Raw genomic sequence first — 17,412 nt, forward strand, 5'->3', positions numbered from 1 at the left:
ACTGGACTTTTACCCGCCGGGGGTTTTCTTCCTCGGGCTGGGGAGGTGTTGCACCCTGTTGCTGTCGCTGCTGCTGTTCCAGGGCTCGTTGAGGCTCAGCCGTGTCCTGGTTCTGTTGTTCCCCGCTGTCTAGCGAATTGTATGCGGCTGCTTGATCTTGGTCAGTTGAAAATTCTTCTTGGGGGACAACGTTGGAGCCCTCAGAGTATTGAAGCAGCATGCAGTCCGGAACTGAGTTGAAAACGTTGGTGTGAGGTGTGTATATATATTTTAAACATGATTCTTTTAAACCCACTCTCTCTCTCTCGAGTGTTTGCTCTTCACGTAAAGCTTGTTCATATGCTCTCAAATAGTTGTCTGCCCCCGGGGATAAAAACATTTTATCAAAAATATATTTAATATATACACAAAGAGTTGTAAACGTAGCAAACAATACTTACTGCGCTGCTCTTCAAGATGGTGAGAAATAAGATTCTCTGGTCTGATGAGACCAAGATAGAACTTTTTGGCCTTAATTCAATCAATTCATTAATGCAATCGAGGGAAGGATGAATGCGGCCAAGTACAGGGATATCCTGGACGAAAACCTTCTCCAGAGTGCTCAGGACCTCAGACTGGGCTGAAGGTTCACCTTCCAACAAGACAATGACCCTAAGCACACAGCTAAAATAACGAAGGAGTGGCTTCACAACAACTCCGTGACTGTTCTTGAATGGCCCAGCCAGAGCCCTGACTTAAACCCAATTTAGCATCTCTGGAGAGACCTGAAAATGTCAACCAATGTTTACCATCCAACCTGACAGAACTGGCGAGGATCTGCAAGGAGGAATGGCAGAGTATCCCCAAATGCAGGTGTGAAAAACTTGTTGCATCATTCCCAAAAAGACTCATGGCTGTATTAGCTCCAAAGGGTGCTTCTACTAAATACTGAGCAAAGGGTCTGAATACTTATGACCATGTGATATTTCAGTTTTTCTTTTTTAATAAATCTGCAAAAATGTCAAAAATTCTGTGTTTTTCTGTCAATATGGGGTGCTGTGTGTACATTAATGAGGAAAAAAATGAACTTAAATGATTTTAGCATATGGCTGCAATATAACAAAGAGTGAAAAATTTAAGGGGGTCTGAATACTTTCCATACCCACTGTATGTCACACTCATTTCCTATTTAAATCCCAATAGATATTCTTGAGCTCAGTAGACACACAGATAATAGATTTGCATTATATCTCCACAATGTATGCAGCCAATACATCTACAGCTGTTGCTCCATGACAAATGCCACAATTGAGCATTATGCCTGTGTGAAGACTGAATAAAGATAGATATGCCTCATAATTGAAACCTGCGATTGTTAAAAGATACGTACACTGTATTTGCTAGTGTTTAGCACATGATATATTTGATTTGGCAACAACATAGCAAACTCATTTTCCACATCTGTGCTGAGAATATTTTCACAGCTGTCCTATTGAAAAAAGCTCACGATTTATGAGTGATACAGATGATAATTTTCACTGAATCTAAAATTGAGATACAGGATTTCTGTCACTTTATCAAATTGCACAGAATATATATTTTTATTCTGACAGATCTGCATTGTTGGAGCCAGTAGAGCCTATTGGAAACATATTTTTAATGATAATGTTTATTTATTCATTCTTTTTTTGTGAGTGTATGTGTTTTTTTTTTTGTTTTTTTTTACCTCAGTCCCTAATTCCTTCTCCTTTGTGTCTCAGTGAGTGAGTTAAGATAATACATTGCAACTCTGTAGACATTCTTAAAATTACTGAATGACCTGAGTAATTACTATTGGATGATCAGGGAACAAACAACACTTGCTAGCAGCCACTGTTTTGTTTTAAATGTTGTTTTGGAGGGATCTTGTTGGCTGAACGACATTTCTGAACAAGTCTAAGCTGAATTTTCCTCTCTCTGTACTGAGCAGTTCACAATCCCAATGTAAAATATAAATCTAAGAGATCTCTTTAAACTTACAAAATGCATGGTCTTGTTTTTCTGTTTTTTGCCAGCCACACTGTACAGTGACAAAAGCTCTGACAGCATCAACAACTGAATTTACATATACAGAGATTTCCTTCCTTTGTGTGTTTTACTAGAAACTCTTGTCTTATAATATCAGTTTCCACACTTGTGCAGATTGCATGTTTGTCAGAGGTGATACATTTAAATGCTCTGTTCAATTTTTCATAAAAATGCTGAAATTAGCATGAGGTTTGAATGTTACTCCGGGACTGGAACAATATTCTAATGCTGTGAAAATGTGAGGTGTACAGGGAGACATTTTCTTGAATTAGATTTCCTATTGAGCAGTTCTTTGAATTATGCATTAGCGTGTGCATGTCATTCTACACAGCTATGAATAGATCTGTCACTACTCTCAGAACACAGTGGTGAAGACTTCTGTTGTTTAAAAGTTTTGTAGTGTGTAGTATGAAGACAAAATGCAATTGGATTGTTGAGACAGTATCTACCATTGCTGGACATCAGAAAAGATCGTGTGACTAAAACCTTCAGGGGGATATTTACTGAACTTGCCAAAAATTACCACCAGGTACGCAAAATATTGTGGCACTGCAATTTTTAAATTTGCCGGCATATTTACCAGCAGTGATGATGTAAATGGGTTTTAATTTAAATACACCTCTGTTTATCAGGAGCTGCTGCTTGTACTGCTCACATGTGGACCAAGAGGGAGCACAGAGGAAAGTATAAGCTTACGGCTGAACTTTAATATGGCTGAAGAAACCAAGAAACATATTTCGGAATTACAATCACATAGTCTTCTGCCAGTCAAATCATCTTTCATTTTATTCAGTAACCAAAGCATGGTTTGACCTGAAAGCCTGTAAAAGTCCCTCACGTTCTCCTCTGGTGAGAGATGTGATTTGCAAACATCCTCTGTCTCCTCAAATATGTTCTTAACTCTGATAAGGTCTCATATGAATAACAGCTGCCATGCTAAGAGCAGGGACGCTTCTTTTCTGTTTCTCCAGCACAAAACCCCACTGCAGCTCCTTAGCACCAAAAATGAGCTGCAAGTCCTTAGTAAATTTCCTCCTTATGGTTTACACATTTAAGGCATAACTGAGACAGCTCCCAGAGAGTGCAAACCTCTGCCAAGGCGGATCATTCTCCCCATAATGCCATTACACCTAAAAGCAACATTCTTGTTATGCCATTTTATTGAGTTTTGACATTTTTTTAGGTGACAAAGTAACCATTTAGATTGAGAATATGTGGCAGTCTATCCAGGTAATGCAAATTTAGAATTTGTTTCATTTTCAGAAATGTCAGTGCTCGTTATCTGACCAAGCTAGCTCTATTAGCAGCAGCTACATCTCGTTCAGAGCACCTGTCGGCGAGGACACCCGTGTTCCATTATAGCTGAGTTGGAACCTAACAAATGGTACACCCCATGCTTCCCCCTAACTGTCACCCTGTTGGTGCAGACCGTCCTACTTTGCTTTTATACTGTATGTTGCACTGAATCAGTTTCTGTTTAGAGGAGGGAGGGGCTGCGCTCTCTCACACACGCACACACACATACACTCACAGCTGAGCAGATGACATGAAGGATCACTCCATAGAGCAACAATCAGCCAGTAACAGAGATGGTATGTGCAGTTTATCAAAGAGCTGTTGAACAAGTAGAAGGCAAACTTGCAGAAATGTGATGTCTTCACAGCTTTGGGGTCCACTCACCGAAGTCTCTGTTTCACCCCTAAGTGAGTGGATATCTCCATGTCTAACATTTTCCTTGAATAACTTTCAAAATGATAATGATGCCAGCAGTAGGTTTTTGTGGTCAAGTAGTCACATTATGAGGATCAAACTATCATGGGAATATTGCTTTTATGGCATTATGGGGAAATGGACTTGCCACTTGGTGGAGGTTTGCACTCTCTGGGTCTAGATATTCTGTGGTTTAAAGTGTAGTAAGGTATACCAAGATTACAACCTCTCGAAATAATGCAGACGTCTAGGGATGTTTGAACATGTTCTGTCAAAATAAATCTACATTTTAAAGCAAATGCTTTACTAAAAATAAAAAAGAGAGATTCGAGAGTTTATTATTTTGTTAAAGAGTCTAAATATAATCAATTAAAAACTTTACATTTAACTCAAACTTAACATTTAATTCATATGAAATTTTCACATACAATTCAGTCTTATTTACAGGCACATAGGATCAAATAATCAGTACTGCAGAAAAAACAAGGCAAAATCCACACATGTACTCACTGTCGACATTTCTGTCTATGATTTGTAGACAAAAACCTCTACATAATGTGTGTAATTTATGCTCCTCTCTTTTAATAAATATGATTAAAATCAGCAAATAATGGGAACAGATATTCAAAATGTAGTGCTGTGTTAGATGTCTGCATCTGTACCAAACATAATTGGAGTGTGATAACAGGTTAACATCACTCTCTGGAACTGGATTGGGGTAAATATGTGCTGCAATAAAAATGAGCTTACCAGATATCTGCAAACATTTCAGTATTATGTAAGATTCTTTAACCTTAAAATATAAACATGCTCAAATGATTTTATGTGTTAAAGTCAGTGATATGTTCAGCATTATTAAAGAGAAGTTAATCTGCTTTTCTTGCAGAATTGTGACATTTTGCAGAGTGGAAATATCTTAAACTCTGATAACCGTGTAGCTTCACAGATTAGGATGTAATTTATTTTCCTGAAGAACACTCCATAAAGCTAGAATATGAATTTCATGTCTTGTGTTATATTTGAATTTGTGCAAAACTGTTGTCATAGGATTTGCTGTTCTGTGCGTATTGTACCCAGTTTAAATGTAAAGTTTGGGAAGAATCTGGCCTCCTCCACCTATCACAACACAGGCTTGTTTACTAGCTGTAACTTCCTGGCCATGAAAGACTTCATGAAGCCATATTCTGCACCACTTGGACAAGAATGGAAACCCAATAAGGAAGTGGGAAGGGCAAAAGAAAAGCACACTTCCTGATAATATATTAATGTCATCATTTGCCTCCAGCTGCCATACTTTCAGACCATGAGTCAGCTATATTCCACAGCCTGTGTAAATGCTCCAGAGCTCACTACCCACAATAGCAGTTACCTCTCATCTGCAACTGTAAGATGGGACTTTATCTGTACCTCATGTCACTAAATAATGCCTGATTTTCCTGTTTCACTGTAATTTCTGAAACATGCACGGTCTCCTGTCTTTCCATATACTCCTTTTCCATGGACAGTCTCTGTTCCAAGATATCATTAACCAGTACTGGGTAATATTGGTTGGTTGGAGTTTTAGCTATCTGGGACAGTTTTTTCTAAAGCTGTGGGTGTCAAGACAAGACAAGGAAAATTAAAGTTTGGTTAAATTTTGCATGTAGTGTATGGATTACTTTGCAGGATCATGGGCCAGAAAGATGTTGAATCATGGATGTATGGCTGTACTCAGATTTACATTATTGCAAAAGGAGCCACACCGTAGAGGCTGTCAGCATATGGTTTAGTTCACACATCCAGTGAATCCAAGCAAGTCCATTTGAAGGTCATTACAATGCTATAGTTAATTGCAACAGCAGTAATATTATTATTAGAACAGTGCATTTTCAATTTGTGCATAACCGAGTAGAAGCACTAGAAATGTGAAAAAAAATTAAAGCTTTGTAAAAAAGTTTTTATATTTTCCTGACTGTTTTACAAAATGCATAAACTAGCTTAGCAAATTAATCATGAAATTCATTTGTCATAAAACAAAACATATGTCACACTTCCATTATGTTTTCAGAATTCTTCAAAACTTTTTTTTACCCTTTGAGATTTAACTGGTGCTCCTTTAATTATGTCTTCAGCAATAATTTAATGGCAAACAGCTGGAAAAAATGAACACCACCAATTGTTTCTTTAATTGAACCGGCTCCCAGTATCCACATCACAATAGTGGATAGAAATGCACATTGATTCACAGTTTCTTTTGCTGATTTTCTCAAAATATGGTTGCAGTTAGTGTTAGTGTAAACTCCTTTAGCTATTGTACCACAACACTGCTGTTCAGTTTGACATGAGAGCCCAGAATTCTAAAGCAAAACCTGCTTTTAAAGACAGATTTTATTTGGTTTATATTTCTTTTTCCTCTTCTTCTGCTATCAGATACAGGACTTCTCCTGGTTTCAACTTAAAAGCATCAGGGCAGTTTAAGTCATGCCAGTGAATTGAGAGTGATTAAAACTGTTAAATTCCCTGGTCTTCTGAGCTTCACTGATACCGTGCAGAAGAAATGCACTGCGTTAATGGCTGCCTTAATGGAATCACTGAGACTTCTGTTGTGTCATTTACAACAGAGCTCTAACCACATGAAACCGACTGCTTTCACAATCCCACCACCACTGGGCAAATAAATAAATAAATGAACAAATAAAAGCAGGTTGACAGAACTACTGTGAATGAAGGCATCTTTCCAGATATTTGTTCAACATAAATCAGGCTTTACATTATATTACCACTTAAATAGCTGTTGAAGATTTGTCTCACTTCAAATATTTCTTCTCCATGCCATGGTGTTGTGACAAGCAGTAAAGATGTATATGTTTCACCTGCTTGAGGTTTTGCTCTTTGAAACACTTAAAGTAATATCAGTCTGTTTCTGCCGCTGACTAATTGGCTGTTTTACAAACAGGCTGGTGTCTAAGTTTATTCTCAGTTGTGTTGCCTTTGCTTGTCGTCCTACAGAAAGCAGTATCCTGCAGAGTCCTGTCTTCACCAAGCAGCCTGGCAGCATTGTGTACCCTGTTGAGACCGTGGAGAAGAACAGGGAGGTGGTGTTCAGCTGTGAAGCCCAGGGAAGCCCGCTTCTCATCTACCAGTGAGTGTGTGTCTGCAGAGCTTCATCTGATTCCCCGCTGCTGCTTGCTTTTATACAGTTGTCAATCTCAACGTCATTCAGTTTTAGACAGCATCACAGAAAATGTCTATATCTTCTCTTAAATAATGTGTCTTTACACGCTGACGTCTCTGAATTCCAATAAGAGGGAGCAGTAAATCCTAACATAATGTATAACCCCAAATCAGAAAAGGTTGGGACAGCATGTAAGATCAAAATTAAAACTAAAAATAGTGAAGTGTAAATCACCTGTGTCCTGCATTGCACCGAAAACAACACAGCAGCACATTATTTGATGTGATACCTCATCAATTTTATTCTTTGTTCAAAATAAACACTTCAATTCTGATTCTGCAACACCTTCCAAAAAAATTGTGATGGCTGCATTTCAGGGCCAGTAATGAGGTAAAACAATGCAATGATGATTCCATTTGAAACAGGTGATGCCAACAGGTGACTGCATCATGATTTGATACAAACATGGCATCCAGGAAAGGCCGAGCCCTTTAGGAGCAAAGATGGGCCGAGGACCGCCAGTTTGACAACATATGTGTGAAAAAATTATTGAAATTTTTAAAAACAATGTTCCTCAAAGAAAGATAGGAAGGGATTTGGATGTGTCACCCTCTACGGTGCAGAACATGATTAAAAGATTCAAGGAATCTGCAGGGATTTCAGTGCATAAAGGGCACAAGTCCAAGCTGGATGACCGAGCTCTTGTTTGTAGGGAGAATGGGACAAAATGACACCTGACACATTTAATCACTTGGTGTCCTCAGTCCCTAATGTCTTTTATGTGTTGTGAAAGGGAACGGCAACATCACACCATGGTAAACGCTTTACTGTCCCAAACTTTTTTTGGAATGTATTGCAGGCATCAGAAAAGTGTTTATTTTGAACAAAGAATCAAATTGATGAGGTATCACATCAAATAATGTGCTGCTGTATTTTTTTCAATGTAATACAGGACATGGATGATTCACACATCACTATTTTCAGTTTTAATTTAGATTTTACGTACTGTCCCACGTTGTTCTGATTTTGGGTTGTAGCATGGTCAAGTCTTTTCCAACTCAACTGATAAGTTAAAAACTCGCATCTCTTCTTTTTCTCAGAGTCACTGTCAGAGAAACTGACAAACAGGATAACATACAGTAGTTTTGGAATCAGTGCAACTTACTGTAAAGGATAAGTCTGGTGATGTTCTGTTTTGTATTTATTGTCAGCAAATCCCATGAAACTAAAAGAACCAACAATAACCTGATCCTACTAGTATTTTCTTTGCATCCAAAGCCTGCTGTATCATATCCTGCTGTTCCACAGAGCTTCAGACAGCTTGCTGCTCAGAAACCATTATAAACAATGAGCCACATTGTTACACTAGGTAACATGTTCCTTTATTATCATGAATGTGGGCTGTTTTGATCCCTCTGACTCAATCACATGTATGCCATCCTGCAAATAGAAACAGTCATGAGTGTTCAAAGCTGAAAATTGTCCCCAGTAAAAACAGTATTTACTCCTGTTTGAGTAACATTTGCTGAAAACTAGTGTTTGTTTTTTTGGCACTTTATCAAATTGAAATCTTGGAGATGAACATAAGGGCTTGGGGCTGAGAGCCACAGACAGGGCAGAAAAGACAACATGTACTGAATGACAGACTAATAGACTGTAGTCTTTTCATGCTTTGTTGGCAGTAATACAGCTCACCTTTTGTGGTCAGTTCTCATACAGTATGTCAGTTGAGGATGAACATTCATACGATCGCTTAGAATTCATATTAAAATGGGGTATAGCTTCACATCTATTGTTAACTTCTTCTTCATTATCAAAAGTATTCCAAGTTATTGTTGCCTGTGTATCCATGGTTACAGTGTAAGCAAGAAGTGGTAGCAGCTAATGCAAGGTGACTTCTTGTGATGTATATTTACAAAAAGTAAAATAACTATAAGTACAGAAGAATGTGGGGGTCATATTTAGCCACAATCGCTAACACTAATCTGCTAACTGCAGTACTTGGTTCCATAAACAGAACTGTGATGGGAACAGTCATGCCCACACTCAAACTTATAACAAAGAGGAATAAACACAGATGTGGCAAAGGTCTGTGAATTTTTGATAGTAGTATGATGTCATGTTTGGAGCATTGACACTGTCCTGAAAGCATTTAGTGATTGTAGATGGTAAAAACAGTGTACTTACAAGAACACATCCAAAACAAAGTCTTTTCAACCTTGTCTTTCAAGATAGATAGGTACTGTAAATAGATAGATAGATAGATAGATTATGTTTGGCACATTTACGTTGACTGGTGTATTTATTTTCCTTTACCAATTTCATCTATTGGAAATAAAATGAAAAAATAAAACTAGAATGGCTGAAAGGTTGTCAAACTGGTTCACAGTTTTAAGAGTGATTAACAAGTGTAAGTCTTAACAGCAAGGGAAGAATACAGAAGAATGTCAGTGTTGTGGGTTTGCAGCTTCCCTCTGATCCAAACTCAGCTGTAAACCAAAAATGAAAAACCATACAACAGAGAACACATATTGTTCTTTTGATCTCACAGGGGTGATTCTATATTTTCTGCATGAAATGTCTGTTCTAAAACTAGAAAACAGAAAGTTTCTAATCTGACAAAGCCTGAGGCTGCCCCACTGACAGTGAGTTAGCCTCTGTTCTTCTGGCCTCAAATATATTTGGAGAGTTTGCTACAAAATGTGCTTTACTTTATTGTAGTCCTAACAGTTCCAAAGCAGAGGCAGCGTTAATATCCTGTAATATCATGCTGGGTATATTGTAATTGCTTCCTCAGATTCAATCATCTTCCATTTGTCCTGAATGAGCCTACTCCAGGATTTGTATTCTGATGCAGCAAACAAAGTCTTGGGTCTGTTGTTTCCAGCTTCTTCTTTCTTGCAAATCAAGCCTGAGTGGATCAGGATAATAAGAATCTATTACATGAATTCTATTCTGTGGTAGATTTTTCCTGCGACCCCCTGCTAGCAGTATGCCTTCCTATCTGTAGCCTGGGAGGGCATGTTAAGCTCTGCACACACCCAGCTTATGCATCATTTTTTTTCTGCAGTGAAGTTCAAAAAGAAAAGAAAGTATTTTCCCCTCTTTATTTCCTCCTTACATGGACCATTAGCCTATTGAAAGGGTGTTGTGTTGTGTTGAGTTGGGTTGCAAAATCTCTGGCAAGTAAAAGTTCAAATCAATCATGTTTGCTCACTGAAATTGCTGGGGTGAGATTTGGTACATTTAATACTTGGGCCTGAGCCAGCTTAGAGGATGAACTAATCAGCTGTTTCCTGTCAAGGTCCCTGCACAGTCCTGTCAGAGCAGCCGCCACCTTCTAAAGGTGTGTTGCAAAAGGCATACAACCGTCTAAATCATGTTCAGAGTGTATTAACTGCACATCACATAGCAGAAAACAGTTTGAGCTGCAATGTTTACATTAAACAGCAAAGATGTTCAGTATTGTCTACACTAAACCTGAATGATGGAAAACAAAGGCTATTATGTGAATTTTAAAAAGAAGAAAAAAGACTGAGGCATAAAAAACTCTATTCCATGCACTCAAGTAGCTGGTTAAAATCATTTAACAAATATACATTAGATCGGTGCTTTATAAAACAAGCACTTCAGGGTGTCTTGAAACAACATGACACAAAACATTTCTGCATACCAATGTTAAAGGAATAAAACCATAACATCATAACAAAATACCATCAAACAAATAATATATACATGAGTAAAAACTGCTCAGGCAGTTCAGTAAAAAATGGCAAAACATCTGTAAAATAACTAGAAAGCCAGTAATAAAGACTCAGACTGCTTTTTACTCATTAGAATGATTATTTTTCTACCTCGAGTGTTTCTATAATACACTCTACATACTGTAAATATCCTGTTTTTGGTTTTCAAAATGAAACTAAAATAAATGAACTTTGTAGTAGTACCAAGTAGTGTTTTTTTTCTAACACATTAAAGCACCAGGCTTCGAAAAGGAACAGACCGCCCACATTCACAGCCTCATGGGCCAGATGGTGTGGTATTATACCACTGTGTACAGGGCCTGTTGTTACATGATTGCATAAAACATGTGCCTAACAAATGGAACTGCTGTTGTGGCCTCCTTGCCAGCATAAATCATTGTAAATAGAATTAATAAATAATCTAATTTGCTTTTGTTTAGTATAATCTGTTGCCATCCGTACTTCTCATGGAGGGTGGCATACACTGACATGATCTCGGGATTCAAAGTTCCTCTCTTGCTGCTTTCTGTAGTTGTTCTTGCACTTGTTTCAGTTTGTCTGGTGTCAGAATGAGCACAGGTTTCACAGAAATTAGAATGTCTGTCACCTAACAGCTTGAAGATGGTGTCTAATTGGCCTAAAGCGATGTAGTGTATTTAATATCACAAAAGAACAATGGCAGCTTTGGGTAGGTAATTATCTGTACCAGCCACTGTGTTTAACCACACACACATGCACAATATGGTAAATTTAGGGATTTTTTAGTATTTTTCTCCAACTGGGTTACTTCTTTATCCTTTTCAGAATGGGACATGGTTACTCACCCAGATGCAACAAAACACTTTCCAGACTCAATTAGCTATCCAGTGTAAGGTTCAGAAAGGCACAGATAAAGCAATGACTCATCTCCTGTCAGAAAAAAGCCTTTTGCTACATTTGGTTTTCAAGCTGTCACCTGATTAAACTCTTTCAATATCGGTGCAATGCAGAGTCTCTCAAAGCAATTAAGATGGTGAAAAGGCTGCTTTCATATTTGATGGAATCCTTTTTCAAAAACAGAGGAAGCCTCTATCTGATTCTGATACTGAGGTTCTGAGCCTCCATTTCCACCCCTCGCCCTCCCGTCCGCTCTGCTTCTTCATTCAAGTCGATGGCGTTACTAGGTTTTAAAATATTTATGTTGATTTTTGTTTGTTCCACCTCAGCTGCAAATAAATCGCTGTTGTAGTCCTGTGAGACTGCAACCACCCCCACCTCAGGCTTCGTTCTATTGTGTGTTGTAATAAGGCTCTAGAGAGTGTGCACTTACTTACGGCTGAACTGGAGAAGGGCCATGAAAGACCAGTGTGCTACACATTTTGTTTTATAAAACAGAAAAGCCTGTAGAGGCGCTCTGTGAGTGCTGCAGTGCCTGGCCCACAAATATTCTGCAGTTTGTGAGACACAGGTCTGCAGGTAAGCAACACAGTCTGACAGTGTTTTTCATGTAATCAGCTCCTAGCTGTCTGTTATATGATGATCCTGTACCGGTTGATTTTCTGCATAAGCAAATGAGTCCATTCTATGGGACACATTATAGCTGAAAAGATGTAATATAACAAGAAAATATCACAGTGATAGTGTGGTGGCACTGTCAGTGTTTTTTTTTTCAAATATTGGCACCACAAGGAGAGATAACAGGGCAGTGCACAAAACAGCTCTTGTGAACTTGCTGTTTAAGTGCCTTTAGATTTTGTGCTACTGTTTATCTACTATCGGCTGAGAATCCAGTCGATAGTCAAACCTCGGATTCAGGAGGAACAGTGCGGTTTTCGTCCTGGCCGTGGAACATTGGACCAGCTCTATACCCTCACTAGGGTGTTGGAGGGTTCATGGGAGTTTGCCCAACCAGTCTACATGTGTTTTGTGGATCTGGAGAAGGCATTCGACCATGTCCTGCGTGGCATTCTGTGGGAGGTATTTCAGGATTATGGAGTGAAGGGCTCGTTGTTACAGGCTGTTCGTACCCTGTATGACCAGAGTAGGAGCTTGGTTCACATTGCCGGCAGTAAGTTAGACCTGTTTCCAGTGCATGTTGGATTCTGCCAAGGCTGCCCTTTGTCACCGATTCTGTTTATTATTTTTATGGACAGAATTTCTAGGCACAGCCAGGGAACAGAGGGTGTCTGTTTTGGTGGCCGTAGAATCTCATCCCTGCTTTTTGCGGATGATGTGGTTCTGTTGGCTTCATCAGGTCAAGACCTACAGCGTGCACTGGAGGGGTTTGCAGCCGAGTGTGAAACGGCGGGAAAGAGAATTATGCCCCCCCAACCCCAGGCCATGGTTCTGAATCGGAAAAAGTTGGATTGCCCACTTCGGGTTGGGGGTGGGTTGCTCCCTCAAGTGGAGGAGTTTAAGTATCTCGGGGTCTTGTTCACGAGTGAAGGAAAAATGGAGCAGCAGGTTGACAAATGGATTGGTGCAGCATCCGCAGTAATGCGGTCTCTGTACCGGTCTGTTGTGGTGAAGAAGGAGCTGTGTCATAAGGCGAAGCTCTCAATTTACCGGTCGATCTACGTTCCTACCCTCATTTATGGCCATGAACTTTGGATCTTGACTGAAAGAATGAGATTGCGGATACAAGCAGCAGAAATGAGTTTCCTTCGGAGAGTGGGTGGGTGCACCCATAGGGAAAGGGTGCGAAGCTCAGTCACCCGTGAGGAGCTCGGAATAGAGCCGCTGCTCCTCCACGTTGAGCGAAACCAGTTGAGGTGGCTTGGGCACCTGTTTAGTATGCCCCGTGGACGCCTCCCTGGGGAGGTATTCCCGGCATGTCCCTTTGGGAGAAGGCCTCGGGGCAGACCCAGGACATGTTGGAGAGACTACGTCTCCCAGCTGGCCTGGGAACGCCTTGGAGTCCCTCCTGAAGAGCTAGAGGAGGTGTGTAGGGAGAGGAAAGTCTGGGAGGCTCTGCTCGGACTACTGCCCTCACAACCCGGTCTCTAATAAAGCGGATGAAGATGGATGGATGTTTATCTACTTTATATTTCACTTGTGTTGTTTGACATTCAGTGTGGACAGCAAAGTAAGAATTTCATTGTGCAGAGAAACACGTTTCCAGACTGTGCATATGACAATAATACAGCTCTGCACCACTTGTGTCTAATGTTCAAAAGAGCTCGAGCAGAAGTTCTTTTTTACATCAAAGCCACTTTCTTTTCAAAATGGAACAATGTACTGTTTTCCCAGCTGAACCCCAAATCATTCAGAAAAACATGAAATCACCTTAGGCCCTAATCAAATCTGCATTGTCCATTTTCCAATAAGGTATAAAATGCTTCCATGCTTGTTTATCTGCGCAGAACCTTTTCTTGCTTTGATGCTTATAATGTGCATCACTGATAACAAATTACAGAGTCTGGACTCTTTCTTGGCCTGGCTGAAAGTAAGTTTGAAAGCATTTTTTTTTCTGAAAGAACTCATTTTCCTCCCAGCTGTGTTTCTTCTAATAAGGTGCATCTGTGTGAAGAGTCTCAAGTGTCTGTTGCCATTTTAAGTGAATTATATCGTTCGTTGATCACCCCTAACACCAATGATAATCATGTGGACGTGTCTAGAATGTAAAAGTGCGGAGGCAAGGTTGCAGGCATTTGTTTTAATTGTTGCTCCATAATGATTAAGCAGCATTTTCATGTGGTTTGACTTGGGCCTTGTAAGATGGATGGCCTGCAATGCTATCTGCTCTCAGGGAGTCAAGTCCTTGGCACTACAGTGGTTCGCTGCTGCTTAGATTAACTCTCAGCTGGAGGGCATTATTCTTGGACCCTCTCCCCCTTTTATTTCTTTCCTGTTGAAAAACAATCAAATGTGCAATTCACATTCTTCTTGTAGAAAGCTGGAAAGCTTCCATTGCTCTAGTATATTCTGCACAATGTTTAGTTTGTAAATTTAAATGTTATTTTGTTTATTTTATTTTTTTTTTAGGTGGAAACTAAATAGCACCGAAATCAATCCGAGATCTGGATCTCGCTACAGCCTTTCTGGAGGCAACCTCAGAATCAGCCATCCGAACAAAGACCAAGATGCTGGAACGTATCAGTGCCTCGCCTCCAGCTCTTTCGGGACCATCGTCAGCCGAGAGGCCAGTTTAACCTTTGCATGTGAGTTGCTTTTTTCGTTGTTGTTGTTGTTGTTTTTCTGTCTCTCTCTGGGTAAACTTTTGTGGCTTCTGAGCTTCCACTGAAAGAGAGATGTAGCAGAAAAAAGACACCAGTCATCCCCCAGAATAACTGTGAGTTCTGCTTGATAACATGACGAATGTGGAACAATTTCTCCATGTGCTGACTATGTTGCTCAAAGTCAGTGCAGATCAATCTTCCTCAAGATAAATAATAGAACTATTACTAGTGATTCTTTCTACTATTAAGGAGGTAGAAGAATTGACTTATCTAAAGTGGCTAAAACTGATATTTTTATATCAAGAATGTATCAGCTGATATTATGAAAACAGAGTGACAATGTGAACAGGGTCACCTGTAGTAATGAACCTACAGAGAACTATCACTTGTAACTGCCCCTGACTTTACAGAGCTTTGTGGTTAGTTTCAGCTCGTTGTTTAACTGTCTGGGCTGCAACTGTCCTGTTTTGGTTCACACTCACCAAATGCACCAAATGGCAGACAGACACAGGTCGTGACCATAGTGGAGAATCTAGCAGTTTCTCAGTAGTTTGTAGACACCACAAACAGAGCTAAATGAGAGGAATTATTGGCCACAAACACTCCAACTGAATAATGATGCTGGATGTGAATATAAACTGTTTGCTAACAGATTCTTCTCAGCAGTACAGTATGTCAGGGTTGTGCTTACAACTTGTTTCTGCTGCAGTTGCCTTAAAATAGTTCACAGTGCATGTAACCAGAATTGTAAATACCACAATTTGAAATACTTTTCATTATATTAGCAATGCAGCAATATCAAGTAAGCTGGGCCCTAAAAGAGGTCAACAAAAGATAAGGAAACTCAAAATACAACAAACTGAACTGCACAGCACCTGTACATACTGGCTGGCCAAACCAGTAACACACACAGGGAATGGACAAAGACGCTATCTAAATAATCTACCAATAAACACTGAACAGACAGTGCACTAACAACTAAATATAATAAATAAAGTTTTAACATAAACTACAAACAAATAAACAATATATTTCTCCCAAACTCCCCCCTTTCCTGTATTGGGCACTTGGTACAGTCCAGGCCTAGTGGGAGGTATTTAAACCTGTTGCCTCCTCAGTCCAATCTTTTTGTGTGGACCACCCCCCATCCATGGACCAGGGACACGGTAACTCAAAAAGAAAATTTACACACATTAACAATACAAAATTAACCAAATGTGGATCCTTCATTGAGTAATTGTGTATGCCCAATATCAAATCAAATACCTAATTTCTTTCTACCTAACAACTTAAATGTAAACACACGAACAAAGGAAACAAAAGATTATCTAGCTAATTCTACTGCTGGTGGTGGTTTAGGCCCTCATATGGTGAAGGCCAGTGCTGAGGCCTTCACAGCAGCATTTGCAAGGAGTACTATAATATAAACAAATAAAAATATGTATTATGCACAATAGCCCCATTCACATGTCTGTGCAAATTCTCAGTCATCCAGGTTGTAGTACTAATATTTTGATTGATTTAAATGGGTTGTACTAATAATGTAAACTCAATGTTCTACATTACTTTCACCACCAAAAATGATAAAACATTCCAAGATGCAAAGTCAGTATTATCAGTTTTGCAGCAGATTTTTTAAATTATTATTATTATTATTATTTTTTTTTAGTCAATGTTTTTTAGTGATTTCTAACCGTCATGATGATGGATTATTTGACGGGTCTTGATGAGTCTGACGGACTTTAGTCTAACATAATCCTAAAGCAGAGGAAGTCGGTAAGTGTCTACTGTATGTGCCAGTTATTGAACAAACATAAATGATGACATTAACTGCAAGTGAGTGATTGCTTGCTCAGATTAGATTCTGAGGTTTAGCGTTTGGGGGCAAGGCCACGATATGTCTCTGGTCATTTGTTTGGTGCCCTGGACCGGTGGGAAGTCAATCCACAATCTGATTCTGCTGGTGGATTTCCACTATGATGAGATGACAGTTCCATCAGTTGTTGGGCTGTGACCTTACCAGCCTTCAGTTGTTGTCACAGAGTCAGGGTGTGCATGTATGATCGAGTGCCATCTATCTTCTTTATTACTTCTGGTATAGCTTAATTAACTCCACAGCATGATTGAATAGTGAAGGTTCAAGCAAATAATTTAAAGGGCAACTGATATTACTGGAAAGTGTCATGTAATTCTTCATAGAAATTTAAGCGAACTAAAGTACAGGAGTTGTTTCTTCCTACAGGGAGCCAGGCAGAGATACTCTGCTCCGGTGGACTACCAGTCAAATACATGCCATGCAGTATGCCTGGCATGTATTAGTTACAAGTGGTATTTCAGTCATCCTGTCTCTCTCCAGTAAAGATTGTGACACCTTTGTGGTAATCACTACATTGACACAGGACAGACTTTGAGCCTAATCACACCTCTAATAAGCCCAGCAGTAATTGCCAAAAATGGAAGTCATTATTTGGAGCTCAAAATCTGCTACACCTGAATGGTCAAAAACTGATTTTTAAAGCAAATTAAAGTCAATTTTTTGCTTAATTTCATGCTGTCCTGAGATCCTTCTACTTCCTGTAATTGATGTATTTTCTGTCCAGTC

The 17,412-nt window shown here is 39.4% G+C and overlaps 1 protein-coding gene across 2 annotated transcripts in view; it reads left to right on the forward strand.

Moving 5' to 3' along the window:
- The window catches only part of cntn4 (contactin 4), a 180,335-nt gene that overhangs the window by 69,277 nt on the left and 93,646 nt on the right, over positions 1–17,412 (forward strand). For both annotated transcript variants that reach the window (XM_020592955.1, XM_020592956.1), the window contains exons 3-4: positions 6,745–6,877; positions 14,617–14,792. In XM_020592955.1, coding sequence (XP_020448611.1) covers positions 6,745–6,877; positions 14,617–14,792 — 309 coding nt within the window. The remainder of the gene's footprint in view (positions 1–6,744; positions 6,878–14,616; positions 14,793–17,412) is intronic.

This window comes from Monopterus albus, unplaced genomic scaffold (assembly GCF_001952655.1).
Source record: "Monopterus albus unplaced genomic scaffold, M_albus_1.0 scaffold18.1, whole genome shotgun sequence".
Classification (NCBI taxonomy): domain Eukaryota; kingdom Metazoa; phylum Chordata; class Actinopteri; order Synbranchiformes; family Synbranchidae; genus Monopterus; species Monopterus albus.